This window comes from Urocitellus parryii, chromosome 10 (genome assembly GCF_045843805.1).
Source record: "Urocitellus parryii isolate mUroPar1 chromosome 10, mUroPar1.hap1, whole genome shotgun sequence".
Taxonomy (NCBI): domain Eukaryota; kingdom Metazoa; phylum Chordata; class Mammalia; order Rodentia; family Sciuridae; genus Urocitellus; species Urocitellus parryii.
Genome location: NC_135540.1, coordinates 141,110,252 through 141,132,945, shown reverse-complemented (window position 1 = coordinate 141,132,945; position 22,694 = coordinate 141,110,252). Strand labels below are relative to the sequence as shown.

General features: G+C 42.4%; 1 protein-coding gene across 9 annotated transcripts in view; it reads right to left on the bottom strand.

Annotated features, from left to right (window-relative positions):
• Kiaa0232 (KIAA0232 ortholog) overlaps positions 1-22,694 on the bottom strand; it is an 82,131-nt gene that overhangs the window by 29,918 nt on the left and 29,519 nt on the right. For 8 of the 9 annotated variants that reach the window (XM_026395346.2, XM_026395347.2, XM_077803089.1 and 5 more), the window contains exon 3: positions 5,779-5,916. In XM_026395346.2, coding sequence (XP_026251131.2) covers positions 5,779-5,916 — 138 coding nt within the window. Of the gene's footprint in view, positions 1-3,200; positions 3,413-5,778; positions 5,917-22,694 lie in introns of those variants that run through there. The other variant, XM_026395352.2, reaches the window with a different exon arrangement.

The window sequence follows — 22,694 nt, the reverse complement described above, 5'->3', positions numbered from 1 at the left end:
CCACCTTTTTCAAAGGGAAAGCAGAAGCTCTGGGTCAGATAAATGAGTAAGAAAGAGATGCCTGGGCTGGGGATGTGGCTCAAGCGGTAACGCGCTCGCCTGGCATGCGCGGGGTGCTGGGTACGATCCTCAGCACCACATAAAAAAAAATAAAATAAAGATGTTGTGTCCACAAAAAACTGAAAAATAAATATTAAAAAAAAAATTCTCTCTCTCTCTTAAAAAAAAAAAAAAAAAGAGATGACTGAAGGCCTAGTCAACCCTGGACAGCCACAAACACTGCGTGGACTCCCAGCCACTGGGGAGGAGGCTGAAGCAAGAGGATGGTGAGTTTGAAGCCAGCCTGGGAAACTTATCAAGACTGTCTAAAAACAAAAAGGGTTGGATGCAGCTCAGGGGGTAGAGTCCTTGCCTCGCATGTGTGAAGCTACAGATTCAATTTGCAGTACCAAAAAAAAAAAAAAAAAAAAAAAAAAACTAAGCCCAGCTAGCTCTCTCATGGAGGCACCATCCCACACAGGCTCCTTCCTGGGGACTCTGCTCCTCACCTACAGGGAATTCCAACCTTGCAGCTGCCTAGACCAAGGAGCTGACCTCAGGCCTCTACTCCTTCCTCTTCTCTACCCATGCACAATTCTGCCAGCTCTGCTTCAAAGTATATCACAGACCAACCAGTTTCCACCTTCCTGTCCCTTCTGGGTCTCTCAACAGGTTCCCCCAGTCTGCCCTCTGTCCCTCACTTACCTGGCCTCAGCCACCCTGTCTAGTCTCCACACACTGCCACATGCCCTGATGCACATCTGCACCAGGCTGCGCCACCCTCTCCTCCAAACCCTCCAATGCTTTACAGGGCCTTTAGCTCTGTCTACATGCCAGAGAGCCAAGGCCAGGCTTCCTTGGGCAAGGCTGGCTATGACTACACAGCAGGAATGTGTGTCCTTTGCTCTTATAACCACTGGCTGCTCCTCAGGGGCCTGGCCTGAAGAGGGAACAGGCACCACTTCTCCCAAGTACAGAGCACGTGTACATAGGGGGCCCACACAGCTCAAGTCTCAATAAATGCTACTCATCATTGTTTGGTGTTCTTATTACACAGAAAGAATTAGATTAAAAATGCTGGTGCCAACAACATACATGGTCAAGATCTGCTGTGAAAGCGAGCTGTCACGAGACACCTTCTCTTGTACACGGCCCTGTAATGCACACAGACAACCCGTGCAAAACATGGAGGTGAGTTCTGCACTTCTAATGGCAAAAAGAAGTTCCCAGAGGGCTCACCTGGATGGGAGAAGCTGAGCAAGTGAAGGCAGAGCCCTGCGCCAGGGCGTGGGTGCTCCGCAAGGCCCTCTGAGCCCAGAGCCTGGTCTGCTGGCTGCAGCAACAGCACTGTTCCAACACTCCCGAGGTGAACTCAGTCACCCTGCACTTGGCGTTGGCCACCCCCAGACAGGGCCACACTGCATTTCTAATCTTCTAGCCACCCCAAGTGCTGATGATGGGCCAGCTTCAATTAAATCTCAGGGGCCCAATAAAAACAGAACAGAAATAAAATTAATCATTAACAACAAAAGCAAGCAAACAACTTTAAAAAGCCCTAACTTTGGGAGTAGGGAAAATAGAACTGGGTAAACTTGAGGAATTCAAAAAACAATGGCTGGGGCACACTTCAGAATTCTGTTTCATAGTTTTTTAAAGGGGGAAAGGGATGGAGGCCTGGATTTATACAGCAATTTCAGGCATGAGCCACGCCCACTGATAAAAACCATCAGACAGCTTGCATAACATCACTTAATAAAATCTACGCATCCGGCGGAGGGTTGGAGTTATCTATTATCAAGTCTCAGTACTGTTCCTCTTTAACAGACCCCACTTCTAACCACAACCAATGCAAAGTGTGTTATAGAAAGTGAACATCCGGGAGACCTGCATGTTATTTGTTATTTGCATGTATAAATGAAAGGGGATTCGGCAAAGGCAGCTTTAGCGGGGACCCAAGGACTAGAGGTCCATCAAAGGTCATGACCCCAGAGGAGTGACTCTTCAGCAAGAGCTTGGGGATACTCAGAGGTGCTGCCAAACTCTCCTCCAAGTACAAAAATGCATTTGACACCCCTGAGTTGCCATTCAGTTCTAGTGATGCCTCTCAGATATAAAATACTGAGCCAAGCAGGCCAAGAGGTGCACTAGAAAGTGGTGAACGACTCGCTACAAGACAAAGGGAGGCAGAGGCAGAGTCATATACATGGGGAGGTAGAGTGAGGCAGGCCAGCCATTTCCCTTAAATCCCGACACAGTGGGCAGTCTGCAGTACAGATGCCAAGTGCGGTGGTCAACCACACACCAATACAGGGAGAAAGGGTCCCGCCAAGCTGCCCAGGCAGACCTGGGACTTGTGGTCCTCCTGCCTCAGCTTCCTGAGCATGTCATGAGCATTTTAATCAACTGGATGATAAACATGGATTGCCAGTGGGTTTCAGCTGTGATCAGTTGACAGTGACTGACTGAAGAGCGTACTAGGAAGAGCTCAGAGAGGGCATCTGGACTGAGCAGGCAAGCAGGGCACAGCCATAGCCCCTGCTGTCCTCAGTGTGTGGGAATCAGCCACAGCCTCACACTGTCACTCACGGGGCAGGGCAATAAGCTTCCTCTGCAGGTCTTCCTTGCTCCTTTCTTTGCACTGAAGCCAAGAGATTTGGAAAAGACAGCTCGGAGAAACATTCATAAGTTGCCACACCAGTTCTTTCTATTGCTACAGAGTAAGTACAGTGTTCTTCTCTTTTTTCCTTTTTGTGGTGTTGAGGATTGAACCCAGGGCCTTGTGCGGCTGGGCAAGCACTCCACCCCTGAGCTATATCCCCAGCCTGCACATTCTTTTTATCGGATCTCAAAAGCCCTAAGAACAGTTTCAAGGGTCTATAAGTTGATGCACAAACAAGGTGTATGGCTCTGGGGCAGGGCCCTGATACTTGGGGCCTGTCTCCATTCATTCTATAAAGAGTCATGGAGACCTGGCACATGCTTAGCACATTCACTTCCCCTGCCAACTCCAAATCCATCTGATAGGACTAAAAAGAATTATTAGGAAAAGCAATGGACTAATTCTTTTATAAAACGAGAAGGAAAGACCAAGATAGGATGATATGTTTTATTGCCAGGCAGAGGAGAACACATCTCCCGAGCAATGACCCAAGGCAGCAAGGACCTTTGCAGGCCACTGTCCTTCCCTGCATGGTGTCCACCTCCTGTCAAGTTCTTCCCAGCATACAACATGCTCAGCTATTATGAAGGAGACCCAGGCTCAACAAGCTGCAGAGAAGGGTGGTGACACACGTTCTCCCACTCCTCCTCCTCTCACAGCAGACTCCAGCCGCCTTGCTGCTCACTCAGCTCAACCAGTCATTTCTCCGCAGCCCTGGTCCAAAGGAGAAAGGAGATCTTTTCTCAGATTCAAGATCCCAACCATGACTCAGCAGCTTTTTTGGACTTTGTTCAAAGCATTTACCTGAACTGACCTCTCACTTGCTAAAGATCATGGCACTCTGAATCCTTTCAAAAGTGCCAGATGGCTTATCAATCTACCCCCCCCCACCCCGGGTGTCATGAGGAAAACACATCTTGGGCAATTGCCTGAACGCACACCTCTCTGCAGGCTGCCCATCACCTGGAGACCCTGCTGAAGGGGGTGGCCCTCCTCGCAGCCTGCCCCTCACCACAGTTCACAAAGTTAGGGGTGCTCAGAGGCTCTCTCTAGCTGAATGGTGTTGGGTGCTAGAGTTTGGCGGCCATGCTGGGCTGGGGCTGGAATGGCCATCCTTCACCATGTGTGCGCCAGAATTCAGAAATGGGAAATGACCCGGGAGCAGGGAGAGGGCAGGCTCTGTGTAGGAGTAGGGTCATGATACAGTGGTCTTCTGTTCTTCCCCCTCTTGCAGCAGATTTCAGCCGCCCTGTTGCTCATTCAGCTTAACCACAGTCATTTCTCAGCAACACTGGTCCAAAGGAGAACGGCAAATAAGACCATGGCTATTAGAGAAAGTGACTTTATCTGCGACTCACAGAGCTTCCGGTATAGATCCCTCCTTAGCCCAGTACTGTCAGCCCTTGGTTATAGTGTGGTACCCCTGCATCCTTTATGTATATTCCTTTTTTCCCCTTAAACTAGATCAACCATGTTCCTACTTTTAGTAACGAAATGGTGCCCAACTAAGCCATACAAGCAGTACTTCCAAAGTCCTATCCAATCATGTATAAAACAGCAGTTTTGGACAATTCAGAAGTTTTAAAAAAAAAAAAGTAGGGATAAAGGAGAGGAAAATAGTTGGGAAGAAAAAAGGGATCTGATGGAGGGGAGGCTCTTAAAAAATTGAGACTAGATTCAGTTCAGGAGACATTCAGTAACTTCCACAGGCAGGCACACACTGTGCTGGGCACCAGGGAGTAAAAACCACACAACACACACTCCTTGCCCACAAGCGGCACAGCCTGGCAGGGGCAATGAGGACGCCAGGGCTGCGACACCCAAGGCACACACAGGTGCTGTGAGCCCTGAGCTGGAAGGACTGGCCTCCAAGGACACCTCTGTGTTGGACAGGAACACGGGTCAACACTAAGCAGGGAGGCGCCCAGAGGCATATGCACTGTGTAACAGGCCAACAGATGACAGGGAGCAAAGCTGGCTCTCCTGGAAGAACACCCAGACCCCCTGCTCCAAGAGGAAGTGTCCAGAGATGGGAATCCCTCAATTTCATCTTGTACCTTAAGAGGTATTGAAACCACCTTATCTCGAACAGCACAGTCCAAGAAAAACCACTTTTTAAGAAGTTCTTATCTCAGAGATAACATCCTAGAGTAGGTAATAAAATAAGAATTCATAATATTAATTTAAATAAATGATCATATTTTAGAGTTATTTTATATCAGGATGCTAAAAGGTATGAGAAATATTTTATATAAAGTACTAAAAGAAGAATTTTTAAAAATCTTATAATGTTTTCCAAAAAACAAAGAAAAAATATAAATCATAAGCAAAAACAGTACTCTTACAGTGTCAGAACTGCTATCTTACTTCTAGGAATATATCCAGAAATAATGAAAATCATGGATAAAACCGCACATGCGGGCTGCGGCTGGGGCTGTAGCTCAGTGGTAGAGCACTTGCCCAGCATGTGTGGGTTTGATTTTTAGCACCATATATAAACACATAAATTAAATAATGGTCCATCGACAACTAAATATTTATATATATATATATATATATATATATATAAACCACACATGCAAAATGTTAGAAAGCATAACCAAAAAACCAAGAGTAGGCTAAATATCTAATGAGATGATTATGTTAGACTGCTGAAAGAATATTATTTGGGAAACAAATTAAGACACTAAAAAAAGTAAAGACTATGTAATAACAGGACTAACTATATGATTTTAAATTGGAAAAAGTGGAAATTTTTGTATACATGCTAATTAGAGCAGTATATACAAAATAATATATTTTACAAACAAGGCGTGAGAACTTCCATAAAGAATGATAATGCTGTTTGTCCTTTCTAAAGCTGGACATGTGATTCTGATTTCCATCTTTGTTTAAAAATTACCAGTTATGCATAATGTTTAAGATGAGTTGGAAAAATAAAAGAAGAAGAAGAATGATAATGCTCACATTACAGTGGGAAGATAACGAGTGATTCATTTTTCTGAGTTTTCTGGGTCAAGTTGTTGTATTTGTCAACTTTTCCAATGTTTCTCTGTGTTTGAAATAAAATGTAAACTCACTTCATCAGAAGCAGATCGAAGACACTGGACAGCAGCCTGTTTCTTCATCTCCTCCAGCGTCAGATCAGAGCACTTCTTCTTACTCTTCCCCCATTTCTTAGGAGCTCCTTTTTCCCAGCCCAGGAAGATGTCATTCTCCTACAAGAAGAAGGCACCCAGTTAAGGGACCAAGACTAAACAAGCCTCAAGAACCACTCCACTCCTGACACATGCCTTCCAACAGGACTCACTCACAAATGAGACCCTGATGACCAGGAGGACACAGAACACTGCCAATCAGGACACTGTGGCATAACCCAGGTGGTACTGCCACGTAGGTGGCTTAGGGCTTACTGTTTATCAACTTACCAAGCCTGACCACTTATATTTATAGTACATGCCAAGAAACAATCCTAACATTTGTGTGTAAAGAAAATATAAATTTCAGCATAATTTCTAAATTATAAACAAAATTAAATGGCCTTTTATAATTCCTACTCTTTGATATGGGACTTCAGGTTATTATTAGATTTTAAAACTTAAAAAATGATTCAACCCATATATCTATATCTTATAGTCTAAATAATCAACAGGTAAAAAATATTATAATTAGGATTTTGTTTTTTCTTGCTTATATGAGCCGATTATAAAAATCTAAAGAAAATTTCAAAAAGCAGCAAAAAGGAAAAGAAGGAAATCACCTGTGATCCTAACCTCAGTCAAAACTAAATCAATTAACTATGCTTCATTCAGTCTTTTTTATATGTTTAAAAAAAACATGCATGAACTCATACAACTTGTATAATTCTGCATCTGACTTCCTGCACAGCAAACCTTACCCTGTGTTGGTGCGGATGAATATTTCAAGATGTAGGTTCCTAGGATTGTCCTAGATGGAAACTAAGTAAGACATTTTATTGCTTTGTTATTTTATTTATTTATTTTTGCCTTTTAGGCCTTTCACTTGAAAATTATGGTGAAAACCAGTGGAGAAAGATGTTGAAAGACAGAGAGAGAGGGGGGGGGAGAGAGAGAGAGAGAGAAAAAGAGAGAGAGAGAGAGAGAGATAATGAAAGAAAGAAAGAAAGAAAGAAAGATGTTGAAGGAAAGAGAGAGAGAGAGAGAGAGAGAGAGAGAGAGAGAGAAAGGGACAGACAGACCAGACAGAAAGGCAATGGAAAGCCACAACCTGGAAGAGGCCCTGGGGGCAGGAGGCCCTGGGGAAAGAGCCAGGAGAGTGCAGAGATGGAAGAGGAGGCAAGGCACCACAACAGCGTGCTTAAAGATCTTCTAAGATCGAATCACACCCCACCAACCGCCTAGCCCCATTTTTCCTTCAATCCCATCTATGAAGTCCATTTTTTTGCTATGAGGAAGACAGAGAAAGAGCTTCCCCTGTACTCATCATGAACAGCACGCTTTGTAAGCAGGTTTTTGGGCATGGATTCAGAGCTCATAAACTTGAAAAACATATTCTTTGGCTGAAAGGTTTTATTTCCCTTTTCCCAGGAAAAAAATGCTTTAGGCCAAACAAGAACTCTTGGTGTTTCCACTCATTGAACATAAGTTTACTAGCTGGACCACATCTGGGCCTGCTGCTCCTCGGCAACGATTCCTCCTAGAGGCAGAGCTCCTCCTGTACAGGAGCACACAGAACCTGAACAGTGTCCACACACAGCTTCTTAAAGGCAGAGAAAGGTGTAACTTCCAGTCGTTCATAATATATAAAAGAACAAACACAGGAAAATTATTTGTAAATTATTGAAAATACCACTCATTTTGTCTGGCCTGCTACGCCTGGCTTCTCCTTACTGAATACTTAAAAACATATTTCTCTATTGTTGTATATCATAACTCAACACAGGTAACAGACACTCACTGATCCTAGCACACTTGTGTTATAAATACAAATAGACTTTCAGAATTCTGATGGGCATGCTGTCCTTTTGGAGCTCAGTTTGTCAATACATATCAAGCACCTTAAACATGTGCATGTAATTTTGATCCAATAATTCTACTTCTAGGAATTTATCCTAGAGAAATAATCACTAAGTGTGCAAATATTTAGCTATAATGATGTTGACTGTACTGCTGTCAATAATGGCAAACATGTAGAGACAACCTGAGTGCCAAATGACAGGGCATGGTTAAATAAGTCATGATTCATCCAATGGTATTATGGACACTAAAATGGAATTATGAAGTGTATTTATTGAAACAGAAAGCTACTGACAATGTAAGAGAAGTAATCAATACAACAATATAATCTCATTTTTGGTTAAAAACACACACACTTATGTGCATTAAAATGTCTGAGAAAAAATGTCATCAAGAGATTACCAAGGAGCTTTTCTCTTGGTGAGGGTAGGCTATTCAGGCGCGCGGCGCTCTCTCTCCCTCCCCGCCTCTCTTTGGAGTGCTGGGGATTGAACCCTGGTGTGCTCTACCACTGAGCCACACACACCTTATTCTTTTTGAGACAGGGTCTTGTTAAGTTGCTCAGGCTGGTCTTGAAATTGTAATCCTCCTGCCTCAGCCTTCAGAGTCACTGGGATTATAGATAAACACTACTATACCTGGCCAAATTTTTATTTCCCAAATTTTTTAAAAAATAGAGTCATATGCTCTATTTTTTTAAGAGAGAGTGAGAGAGAGAGAGACAGAGAGAAAGAGAGAATTTTTTAAATATTTTTTTTCCAGTAGACACAACATCTGTATTTTAATTTTATGTGGTGCTGAGGATCGAACCCAGCGCCCCGCACATGCCAGGCGAGCACGTTACTGCTTGAGCCACATCCCCAGCCCCGAGTCATATGCTCTTAATGGTCAAAAACGTTTACTGTTGTCTTAAATAGAAAACTTCTAAGACAAAAGAAAAGAGAAGCACTCCTTCAGATTTTCACCATAACAGGTATCTGGCATTACTACATTCATTTCCTGTCTGGGGACCCTCTGTTTACACTTGGAAACATTCCCCATTCACCCAGAAACCAGGTGAGAGTCAGGTAAAGTCCAACAATGAGTACGACTTGCCAGAGGCAGAGTCTAGTGGGGAAAAGACAGACATGCCAACAGGTACAGTGTGACTGCGGCTGCAGCAATCACAGCCCTCCGCAGAACCACTGAGGGAACAAATGCCTCAGCGCTGTGGCCTCCTCTTGGCCTTGGTGCTGGCACAGGCTTCCTGTGGGAGGAAGGTCACTAACTGCAATCGCTTTTGCTAATGTTTCCCCCTCCTCTTTTGTGTGACAAATTTATTTGGAGTTCAACAATTTCCTTAGTTTTCCATCCACTTCCCCTCTTCTATCATGCACAGTCTCAAAGAAAGAGAAGTTTGGGCTAACAAAGTGGTGAGTGGGAATCCAAGCAGAACTCTGAAACAGTGTGCTAACGCAGGACCAGCAGGCCCTTTCTGTAAGCACTGCAGGTACCTCAAGGCCAATGTGGTAGGGAAGGATATACAGGAGAAGAAGGAGAAGAGGAGGAGGAGGAGGAGGAAAAAGAAAGAGAAAGAAAGAAACTACGTAAGTTCCAGAAATTTATAAAAATTTAACTCTTTCCCACTCTGTGTTATACGGCTCTAATGACAAGAAGAACGCAATTCTTTCTGGGGGAGATGATGTCATCTGATTGAAGGGGTTCCAAGCCTGGGGAGGTGACACAGAAGCAGGACTGCCTGAGCTCAGTGGTTCAAGGCCAGTCTGGGCAACATGGTGGCACAATGCCTCAACAAAACAAAATCAACTACCAATATTCAACTTTTATTTTATTTTTTAATATTTCTTTTTTTTTTTTTTTTTTAGTTTTCAGCAGACACATCTTTGTTTGTATGTGGTGTTGAGGATCGAACCCGGGCCGCAAGCATGCCAGGTGAGGGCGCTACCACTTGAGCCACATCCCCAGCCCAATATTCAACTTTTAATACTAACTTTTTTCTTTCCAACTTTTTAGTTGTTGTGGTGTTAGAAGTAAAGTAAAATACACATGAATGTGCTATCTCGGCCATTTTTAAGTGTATGTTTTAGTGTGAATACTGATGTTTAACACTTTTGTGAACCTATATCATAAAATTGACTTTGGGGGAAGGTGCTAGAGAAGCAACTGGAAACCACTGATGTGTCTCCTGTCTGCAGTCCTGCCTATTCTGGAAGTTTCAAACCAATGCTGAGAATGGTGCTCTGAAGGTCTGTGAATGCTATAGCCTGTACCAGAACTTCATTCTCACTCAGGAGTAAATGATATTCAAGTGTAGGATGGACTCTGTCTTGTTTGTTCATTCATCTGTGATGGACATCTGAGTTTTTTCCACCTGTGGATATTATGAATTATACTGCTATGAAGACTCAAGGAACATTTTTGTACGGACATGTATTTTCAATCCTCTTGAATACACACCTAGGAGAGTTGCTGGGTCATAATTTGACTCTATGTTAACCTTTTGAAGAACTGCCAGGCTATTTTCCAAAGCAACTGCTTTTACAATCACTCCAGCAATTTATGGGGGTTCCAAGTTTTCCATATTTGTGAAGAGATTTGTGACTGACTGGGTTTTTTTAGCCATCCTAATGGATATGAAAGAGAAGAGCATCACAGTTTTGATGTCCTTACCAACAAATGACACTGGGAACTTTCCATGTGCCTAATGGCCAATTGTATATCTTTTTGGACAAGCTGAGTTTTCTTTCCATTGTTGAGTTGTAGAGTTCTTATCAATATGGATACATGTGCCTTATCAGACATATGTCCTGCAAAAATTCTGTGCCATTCTGTGGGTTTTTTCTCACTTTTTTGATGCTACCCTTTTGAAGCACAAACTTTTTAATTCCAATAAAGTTGCATTTATTACATCTTCTTTAGTTGCTTGTGCTTCCGGTGTTGCAGAAATTACTGTTCAAGCCAAGTTATGAAGATGCATTCCTATGTTTTCTTCTAAGAATTTTAGTTTCAGTTCTTACATTCAAGTCTGTATTCCATTTTGAGTACATTTCTGCATGTGGCGTTCCTTCATTATATTGTACTCCCACAGGTCCTCAACTGAACAGGTTAATAGATACTGAGATAGAGAAATGTCCTTTGCACTGTCTTAGATGTGTAAAGCACTGCTAAACTGCAGTCTGAACTCTGACAATAGAATCATTGTAAATTTGTGTAGGAACAGACATTTTGGTTCACGTTTTAACTTCTGACAATATTAGACTGTACAAAGCACCTTGCTATTATTTATGAATCAAACAATTCCTTGTTAAAATGACTTTACCACATTTTAATTCTATATAAAAGTACTATTTCACCATTCAAATTTTAGGTGGAATTCAGTAAGAAACCTCTAATCTGTAGTAAAAGCTGCATGAACAATAGCATGCCACATGCATTTTATGGGCATTTCTTTTGACAGCTTTCTCATTCTGTTTTCTTCTGGATTCATGTTAATTAATATAACATAACTTATTAGCCAAAATTCAACTGCAGAACTGTACAATCAGATTTTAAGAGAAGATACTATAAAAAGATCCAAGATATTTCTATTTTATTTGTTATCTTTTCAGTTTGCTGTGCTGTTCTGAAAGTCAACTGACACATGCCCATGTCACTTTAAAAATGGAGTAAAATCAAATATAGTTTTCTAAATTCCTAATCTTGAAAACAAAAACACAATTATTAAATACCAAAAACATGTGGCAAAAGAACTTCCCAGCGTGAGAATCTATTTATTACCAGGTACATTTTGGACACTATTGTGAGGTAATATAAGGCTGGAGTTTTGACTGACTTCCTCATGCTGTCTTCTATCAAGAAGGAGACAGGGAACTGGAGGAGGAAAAAGAACACAACATTCTAAAATACAGCTGGTATCAGTGACGTCTGCTGTTAGCTGCAGAGCACCCAGCCCCCTGCCTCCCACACCTTCCTGCTATCAGCCTTCGGGAGAACAGAGCCCTGGTGGCCTGAATGGGACTTGGCCACCCCCACCTGCAGGCCCCAATTGGTCAAGTGCAAATCAGTAGGTTGCGTCCCTTCTCAGCCACAGGGTAGATGCGAGAGGCAGGAGAACAGTCAGAAAGAAGCACTTGCTGGTTTCCAAGGAAGACTTGTGAGACTGTGATGCTAGAAACACATGCACTGTCACTACCCTCTTACCCACAGGAGCTGGTTCAAAACCAAGCCGTAAGAAGGCAGACTGGGCCAGTACAGAAGCCCCAATGACTAGTGAGCGCTCCATCAAGCCAGGCAGGAGAGTCCTTCTGAACTTTCAGTCATGAGAACATTTTCCCTCAAGTCAATTCAGGCCAAATTTTTGGTAGCTTGTGAATCATGAAAACTACGGTCAGAATTTGAGGAAAGGACTCAGCAATAAATCAACACATCTCATTGCTCAAAACCATTTGCCTCTAAAAAACAAGAAGTTCCAATCACACAAGCATAATTTGAGGTTAATTACACTTATTCCCTCTCTTCTCCTCCTAGGTTTTCAGCCCCAATCCCTATGCCCACACTGCGTATCTGCCCCTACTGGCTCTTCCCGCTCAAGTCCCACCCATGCTTTCCCCTGCTCACCTCCGGCCTCACAGAGCCCCTTCTGTTTCTGTGGCCTTATATACACAATTCCTCTCCCCTTCCTTTATGATGGTTCTTCTACCTTTATCTCCTCCAGGACTCCTACTGTGACTGCCCCCACGCACTGCCAACGCAGGATGGGTGAGCTGTCAGCTGCAGCTGTTCCTCAGGAACCATTCCTATCTGTCTCTATACTCCTGACGCCTGACAGAATCAGGCAAGCCCTGAGCCTTCACATTTGAATAAAAAAAGCAAAATGGGGAATTTTAAAAATATTTGCATTCAAAACTTCTTTGTCCCATGAAAAGATTCAATACAAAAAAATTTAATATGATACCTTGGGCAATATGTGGATGAGTTTGTGCACATACCATCAAGATTAATTCATAATGATTATTTTCATATTCCTTATGCATAAAACTTTTGTACATTTTGCTCATGCAAAATAATTCTAAACCTTGGGGTTGGGATTGTGGCTCAGTGGTAGAGTGCTTGCCTCACATGAGTGAGGCACTGGGTTCAATAGTCAGCACCACATAAAAATAATGTTATTGTGTCCACCTATAACTAAAAAATAAATATTAAAAAAAAGACATCACTTCTCATTACTTAAAAAAATAATTCTAAACCTAATGGGAAGTGGTTTTTTTTTTAAATATTTTTAGTTGTAGATGGACACAATACCTCTATTTTATTTATTTATTTTTATATGGTGCTGAGGCTTGAACCCAGTGCCTCACATGTGCTAGGCAAGTGCTCTAGAACTGAGCCCCAGCCCCAGCCCTAGCCCCAGCCCCAGGAAGCTGATCGTATTATTCAAAATTGTTCCGTTTCATCGGGGAAGTCTCTTGTTTTATTTATTTTAGAAATATCAACTCATAAACTGCAAAAAACATACTTTAGCCATAATCAACCTTTATAATAATTTTGAAACGGACTAAAGAATTTTGACATTCAGATTCCTTGGTTAATTTTATTATAAAAAATATTAATAAAGTTAAATATGTAGAAGTTAAAAAGTAGCTCAAAAAAGAAAAAGTCAGTTCCACCCCATTGTCAACCCCCAAAAGTAACTATGGTTAATAACTGGCACACAACTAGATGCTTTTAATGCTGAATCTGTCCTAGGCACTAGAGTAGACACAATGTCAATGCAGAGTATCCGCACCAGACTGCTCTCAGACCTAGAGCACCCCAGCAACCTCAGACACCTTCTCTGTCTGAGTCGTGTTTGTGAACCTTCATACTTAATAGCTTGGGAAAATCTCTTAGATTGGAAATAATTTTCCTCAAATCTGAAAGTCACTGCTCCACTCCATTCTCAGAAGTAACACCAGAAATCAGAAGTCCCAATTCTTTGAGGCCTGTTTTTTCTACCTGCAGGCTCCTCTTTATCCTTGGTGGTCTAAAATGTCAAAGCCACATGCCTGGGTGGAGAGGAAGGTCCTGTACCAAGAGGAAAAGTAATGAATGCTCCTCTTGACTAGTGATGGTGTGTGACTTCCCCAGAAGCAGCAAAGTTGCCTGTATTATTCAAGGTCATGGCCCCTAATCCACATGAAGAGGTCTGTCAGCAACCCCAGCTGGGCTCAGCCTTCCAGCACCTCTCTGATGTGATAAATGTATCAGCAATGCCACCTTAAGCCCTCCAGGACAGCTCATCTACCAGCTGACAGCAGTGAGTAACTTTAGGTAAAGCTACAAAGAGTAGAAGAACCATCTGACTGAGCCCTGCCCAAATTCCTGACTGACTCATAGAATCTGTCAGGTTAAAATAGAGGATTTTATTCATTTAGCTAATAAGTTTTGGATTTTTTTTTCTTGGCGGGGGGGGGGGGGTACTGGGGATTGAACCCAGGGCTGCTTTAACACTGAGCCACACACCCAGCCCTTTTTATTTTTCATTTTGAGGGTCTTGCTAAGTTGTTGAGCTAGCTTTGAACTTGCAATACTCTAGCCTCCACCTAATTCTCCAGATTATAGGCCTACACCACCATGCCTATTAAGTTTCAGGCAGTATATTATGCAACAGACTCTAAAAAAAAAAAAAAAAAATATATATATATATATATATATATATATAAAATTATTTCTTTTCTACTAAAACTTTTTGCTTTAAACTCAAGAGAAAGTCCCCTAATCCTCCCACTACAACTCTGGGTGAACAAATCCAGATTCATTCTATCTGCATTTTACTTTAGCTTCTTAAAAATTTATTATTTTTTAACCTGATAATTATTTCACAAAGAAATAATAATAATTGCCACCAGAATCTTTACTTCTCAGTTGGGGGGGGGGGCTGCAGGGACAAAACACCTTTTAAAAAGACCCAACTATGACAAAGGTAGCAATTATATCCAGAAATGCAACAGGCCCATGTTTGCTGAATCCATAACTAGGATACATGCAAGGCCAAATATTTCAAATTGAGATTATTCTGGAAAATGTTTGAAATACACTATCAGGAGCTTAAGCCTACTTTAATAAATGTATTTGCCCAGCAGCTTAAAGATGGGTAGTTAATAGAGAAAAAGCCACTTGCTGCTCTAACTGTAGAACCAGTGTCTAGAATGATGCCTAGCACCTATAGCAGCTCAATAGACACGCAGAGAACAAGCCTCCTCTAGCCCTCAACAGTGCCACTTGACATGCTGCACAGGACACGCATCATAGCAGTGCAGAGACAGGCACAAAGACGCTGCCCTACCCCAATCAGGAAGTAAAGAAGGTGGCACCAGAAGGCAGGTCTTCAGGCTCCACAGCCCATGTTCTTTTTAACTATGTGACACTGACAGCAAGGGAGGATCTCAGAGGTGGAGTGGAAACAGCCATCTGGGATAAATGTCATGGCGCAACAGGCACAAATTTGGGTAAGGTTAGCAATATGTAGTTTCACCCTATAACCCCTCCCACACCACCAGCTTAATTATTCATGAATGATCTGAAGAGGTGCACTCCACAGCAACCCTCTCAGGCCATAATGCTCCCTGTCACTTTTTAGAGTCAATGTGAACACTGGTGGGCACCATTCATCCATTAGGAACAAGGGCAAATCTTGGGAAGGTTCAGGGCTAAGAAGACACTCCTGGCTTCCTTTCTCACACTCTGAAATACAGACTGGAAAACTATTAAGCCAACTAGGTACATTTAAACAAATAATGGAATAAAGAAGTGTTCTTTGAATGCAAATGTCAACACCTGTCATGTAGAACAAACGTCTATTAAATGGAAAGTTGCTGAAAAACTGCACAGATGCTTAACTTATGAAGAGGCTACTATAAAGACAAGATAAGTTGAAGATTCCCTTTGTCGAGCAGAGTGTGGTGGTGCATGCCTGTGATTCCTCTGGAGGCTGAGGCAGGAGATCCCAAGTTTGAGGCCAGCCTCAGCAACTTGGTGAGACCTTGTCTCAAAAATAAGAAATTTTAAAAAGGGCTGGAATATAAATCATGGTAAAGTGCCACTGGATTCAATCCCCAGTTCCACAAACAAAACAAAATAAACCACTCCTCCAAAAGAAGATATCCTAAGTCAAAAAATGCATTGAACATACCTAACCTGCTGAACATTCTAGCATGGCTTAGCACACTTTAAATGTGCTCAGTATACCCACATTAGCTTATAGCTGGACAAAACTGTCCCACAAAGCCTATTTTATAATAAAGGTTGAACATCTCATGTAATTTATTGAATACTGCACTGAAAGTGCACAACAGAATAGTCATGAGGGTACTCACTAATAATGTACACCAGCTCAAAGCATCCAGGGCCTAAAGAATGTTTGAAGAATTAAACTAAAATTAATTGATGGATGATGGGATAGTACAGCAATAGGGTCATCAATTTCTGTGGCTGGTTGCCACTGCTCAGCATCATGAAAAAGTAGCATACCAACACATTACTAGCCCAAGAGAAGATCAAATTCAAAGTATGGTTTCCACTAAATGTGCACTGCTCTCACACTACTGTAAAGTCATTAAGCTGAACCCCAACGAGCAGAGACCTCTGTTCCTGCAGTGAGACACCCAAGGAACCCAGGATGGATTCAGTTTTTGTAGTTTCTACTTCAAAGACTAGAATAAATTGGGCATGGTGGCACATGCCTGTAATCCCACTGGCTCCAGAGGCTGAGGAAGGAGGATCACAAGTTCAATGCCAGCCTCAGAAACTTAGCAAAGTCCAAAGCAACTTAGTAAGACCCTGTCTCAAAATAAAAAATAAAAAAGGCTGGGGGTGTGGCTCATTGGTAGAGCAGTACTGGAGGAGGGGGAAAGTTGGGGGCAGTATAGCTTGAGGAAGTCTCTGGGGTCTAGAGAGCGAAAACTACAGAGATGCAGGTGCCAGGATTGGGGGAGAAGGAGGGGTGGGAAACAGGCCACTCTGCTGGATTCCCTTCGGACACAGGACCCCTGAAGCTGGGTGGGGCACAAAGGACTTCTAGATGGCCAGAAGTTTCTATTTCTTTATCTGGGCAGAGTTATACACATGTGACCTTTGTGGACATTCCCCACATTGTGTGTCTTTCTGTACGCAGTTACGGAGGCACCACCCTTCTCACTCTTGGACAGCATCCACGGTTGCTCCATAGCTGAAGTGTTCATTGAGTCCTAAAACCCCAGCAGCTCAAGGATCCCAAACCCTGCCACAGACTGAGGGTGTCCTGGAAAGACTGTGGGAGAAGTCTAAGAAGGTCAGACTCCTGCATGAGGAAAATGGTTTATTTGAAGACCAAATCTTGGAATGTAGTACAAATTGAAACTATTTCCTAAAATTGAGAAGCGGTAACACATCATAAAAAGGAAGAATACCTTGTACAAAGGAATTTAGAGAGGACCTCTACTCTGAAGGTTCAGCACTATCATTCTGGCTGCCTCTGGAGGACAGTCAATTCCTAGCCATCACAGCCCCCTCATCACAATGGCCAGGCCAAGGACAGGCCCATGGCCAAGTTGACCTGCAAGGACAAGAAGCTCATTGTTCTGCTGGACGTGTGAGTCTGAGCGACAGCAGGCAGGAGAGGGATGAGGCTTGTGAACAAAGGCCAGAGGAGGCAAACTGAGAGCCAGGCTCTGCATCAGGCTGCCACTGAGGTCATCCTAACCCAGGGACATTTTAAGTTTTCCAAACCAGTAAGTGCTACACGATTTACTTAGCTGTGTGACCCTGAACAAGTTACTTAGCTGCTGTAACTGAGTATTCCACTTATAAAACACGGATAACAGCAGCACACTGTAATAACTGAGTACTATAAACTGAAAAATCTGCACTTACAACAGTGGCTGGCCCACGTGTTCGTTTTTACTGTATTTCCATTTAAACCACACTGACCTGGGCTTTCTGTTTTAATCCCAGACTCCTTGTATGAATAAGAAACAGAATTTACAACCAGGAAAATATTAAACTCTTCGGTGGTAGCTGTGCTTTTCTTCTTTTCTCTCTCTTTCTCTCTCTCTCTCTCTCTCTCTCTCTTTTGTGGTGCTAGGGATTGAACCCAGACCCAGGGCCTTGTGCATGCAAGGCCAGTACTCTACCACCTGAGCTATATCCCCAGACCGGTAGTTTTAATTAGTTAGCTATAAAGGAAAGTCGAGAATTCTTGGTGGCTGGGGTTGCAGCTCAGTGGTAAGCGCTTGCCTCACATGTGTGAGGCGCTGGGTTCAATTCTCAGAACTGCATATAAATAAATGAATAAAATAAAGGTTCATCAACAAAAAAACAATTTTTTAAAAAAATGTCTGGGACTGTAAAATGATCTTCCTGAACAGCCCTCCCCTCCCTACCTGGAAGGATAATGAGAGCTTGTTGCTGCCATCAATCAGCACGGCTTCCGGGCAAGGAAAGCCCCCAGCACAAGCAGGTTGACAATTTACCACAGCTCCCCTCTTAGCCACTGTTGAGCAACATGCAAAGTGTTTTCAAGGGACACAACCTAGGGTGCAGGCCTTCCTTCCCAAGTTTCTGGTACTCACTTTCTCTCTGGGGGAACTGTATCCTACATCAACTGTCAACAGCGAAGACAAGGAACTTTCCCCCTTCTCTAAAAGATACCAGTACATGAAAAAACAGTAACCTAACTCCACCTGGTCTCTAAAGCTTGCCCTTACAATGCCTCTGTCACCACTTCTTGAAACACTGGCCAGAGAAATTAGACAGTTGATATAAATTAAAGGAATACAGATAGGAAAAGAAGAACTCAAATTAGCACTATTTGCCAACGATATGATTCTATACCTATAAGACCCAAAATATTCCACCAGAAAACTCCTAGAACTAGTAAATGAATTTTCAGCAAAGTAGCATGATACAAAATCAAAACCCATAAATCAAAGGCATTTCTGTATATCAGTGATAAATCCTCTGAAAGGGAAATGAGGAAAACTACCCCATTCACAATAGCCTCAAAAAAAAAAATTCTTTGGAAATCAACTAACAAAAGAGGTGAAAGACCTCTACAATGAAAACTAAAAAACACTAAAGAAAGAAATTAAAGAAGACCTTAGAAGATGAAAAGATTTCCCTTGATCTTGGATAGGCAAAATTAATATTGTCAAAATGACCACACCACCACTATACAGATTTAATGCAATTACTGGTGCCAATACCATGCTGTTTTTGTTACTATCGCTCTGTAGTATAGCTTAAGGTACTAGAACCAAAACAGACTGGTAGAACAATGGTACAGAATAGAGGACACAGAGACTAACCCACATAGTTACAGTTATCTTATATTAGACAAAGGCACCAAAAACATACACTGGAGAAAAGATAGCCTCTTCAATGAATGGTGCTGGGAGAACTGGAAATTCATATGCAACAAAATGAAATTAAACCCCTATCTCTCACCATGCACAAAGCTCAACTCAAGTGGATCAGGAACTAGGAATTAAACCAGAGACCCTGCATCTAACAGAAGAAAAAGTAGGCCCCAATCTCCATCATATCCGATAGGCCCCTACTTCCTTAATAAGACTCCTACAGCATAAGAATTAAAATCAAGAATTAATAAATGGGATGGATTCAAACTAAAAAGCTTTTCCTCAGCAAAAGAAACAGTCAGTGAAGTAAATAGAGAGCCTACAGCTTGGGAGCAAATTTTTACCACTTGTACAACAGATAGAGCACTAATCTCTAGGGTATATAAAGAACTCAAGAAACTTAACACCAAATAAATAAATAAATAACCCAATCAATAAGTGAGCCAAGGAACTGAACAGACATTTCTCAGGTGAAATACAATCAATCAACAAATATACAAAAAAAAAATATTTCATCTCTAGCTATTAGAGAAATGCAAATCAAAACTAAGATTTCATCTTGCTCCAGTCAGAATGGCAGCTATTAAGAACACAAACAACAATAAGTGTTGGCAAGGATGTGGGGAAAAGGGTACAATCATACATTGCTGGCGGGACTGCAAAATAATGCAGCCAATATGGAAAGCAGTATGGAGATTCCTTGGAAAACTTGGAATGGAACCACCATTTGATCCAGCTATCCAATCCTCGGTCTATACCCAAAGAATTTAAAAACAGCATACTACAGGGACACAGCCACATCAATGTTTATTGCAGCACAATTCACAACAGCTAAACCTAGATGCCTGTCAGTCAGTAGATGAATGAATAAAGAAAATGTGGTATACATACACAATGGAATACTACTCAGCAATAAGAGAATAAAATCATGGCATTTGCAAGTAAATGGATGGAGTTGGAGAATATAATGCTAAGTGAAGTTAGCCAATCCCAAAAAATTAAATGCCAAATGTTTTCTCTGATATAAGGAGGCTGATTCATAGTGGAGTTGGGAGGGGAAGCCTGGGAAAATTAGACGAACTCTAGATAGGGCAAAGAAGAGGGAGTAGAAGAGAGGGGGCAAGGGGTGTAAAAAAAGATGTTGAAATGAAATGGACATCGTTACCCTAAGTACACATATGAAGACACGAAAGGTGTTATATTTTGTGTACAACCAGGGATATGAAAAATTGTGCTCTATGTGTAATATGAATTGTAATTCTGCTGTCATGTATAACAAGTTATAATTTTTAAAAATTTAAGAAAAAAAAGCTTGCCCTTAACAATAGAGTCTGCTATGTATCTGACAATGATTTGTTATATATAAAAATAAAATTAAAAAAAAAAACACAAAGTCATCTGGCATAAAAAACAGCTCTAACAAGAACAGACTGAAAGAATCCTGGTATCTATAACCATGTTGACCCAGGATCCTCTAACTGCTCTCTAAGTAATAAGGAACACCATCTTTACCTTCAAGGCTTACCTTGAGAAAGAATAAGGCAATCCCTACATGAGAAATAGCCAGCACTGCATCTGGTGCGCTTGAGTGCTCCCTGCGTGACCTGGTTACTTTACTGATTTTAAAAAGAGAAAGCAGAAGAGGAAGGCCCTGCAGAATGTAAACCACAATGCAGGGGGCAGAACTGAGGTGGGAAATCACCACCTCCAACCACCACGGTAACAACTGATGTAGGCAGGACTCAGCAGTGGACTCCAGACTGTCAAGCTCAGCTCAGCTCATCACAAGGAGAGGAGCACACGGCTCTGGAGTGGGACTCTGGTGGGCAACACCTGAAGCAGAGCCAGCATCAGCCAGAAGGCACAGACTGTCATCCAGCACATGCCATGCTATGGTGCACAGGGAAGGATACACCATCACTTAGGTCACAGCACTGCCACAACCTCAGGAACTGAGGCCAACTCAACACACCAACCTGGGGGACACCTTGGAAAGCAAATGGCCTATACTCTCCAAAAATGCCAATGTCATGAGACACAAAGGGATGATGAGATTACAGACGTGACCACTAAAACCAATGCATGACCTCACTGGACACTAGAGTTAAAAAAAAAAAAAAAAAACTGCAATGAAGAACACCATTGGGACAACTGTTGAGAACTAAATGCTGACTGGGTCTGAGACAGTAATGATGCACTGACAGTAATTTTCCTTAATTCTATAATTGTACTATGGCTGTCCAGGAGACACACTGAGGCCAGGCTTAGTGACCACGCCTGTGATCTCAGCTCCTTGGGAGGCTGAGACAGGAGGACAACAAGTTCAAGGCTGGCCTGGATGATTTAGTTAAGACCCTATCTTAAAATAAAATTAAGCCGGAAGTGGTGGTTCATGCCTGTAATCCCAGCAGCTTGGGAGGTACAGGCAGGAGGATCCCAAGTTCAAAGTCAGCCTCAGCAATTTAGCAAGGTGCTAAGCAACTCAGTGAGGCCCTGTCTCCCTGAGTTCAATACCTGGTACCCCCACAAAAGACATTAAATTAAATTAAAAAGGAACCGGGAATGTGCCCTGAGGCAGGATGCTCCAGGTGCCACCAGCACTTGCACACTGGTACACTCAGGGGGTGGCATGCACAGGAGAACAAACAGAGATAAAGCAAAGGGTGAAGGCACCACCAACTGTGGCCTGAGTGACAACCACAAGAGTGTGCACTACTCCTGCTGTTCTTCTGATGTTAGAAATGACTTTTCAAGGAAAAGTTGAAATCTTCTTTAAAAAAAAAAAAAAAATGTGATTTTCTGCCCACAAGGATGTTGTAGCTGACTGAAAAAGAGAACACATTCCAGCAAACAAAGTGAAAAGCTGCACAGAAGTGACATAGTCAATCGTGGTAAAAGACATTGCTTTTGAGAAGAATCTGAAAGTTTCAAAGAAAATGTGACCTGAGCTTTGAAGGACGAGGAAGAAAAGCAGTTGATATCATCTAAAAGTGATACACAGGGAATTTTTGTCTGAGAATACACCTACCAGAGCATAGCAGTCACAACCAGAGAAGGAAAGCAGGAAAGCCCATGAGGTGAAATCCCTGCCAGCCATGGCACCTCCACACCAGACGGAGCGGTTCACCACCGCTCAGCTCGCAGCCAGCACCACCAGCCAGAGGGGTGAATACCTGTCTCGGCACCGAGTCACCTCTTGTCAGGTATGGTTTTCCATCTGAACTTCTTCATCAACACACGACACTCATGTCTGCTTCCCAGGGCTGAGTGGAGCAGTATTTTAGGGTCTTTTATTTCCCTGTGGGTCCTTCTTATAACTCCAGATACACTGTTTTCACCAACCTGTACCTTTTATGTCCTGATGATGAACCACAACTGAGCAGGGAGGACCAAACCCAGGCAGACCCCCACCAGCTGCAGCTCATAGAGACACCAGCGGGTGTACCATCAAATCTCATCAGAGATGTGCTTCACCACAATCTTATCAAGAACAGGCCTATGCTTTACCCTGAATGTCTTACAGCCCTTAGCACATGAACACTTTGGGTTAGTAAACGTACTAATTTAATTTTAATGAACTTATTAATTTATTGATTAAATATTCTAAGCTGAAACTGCTGACATACA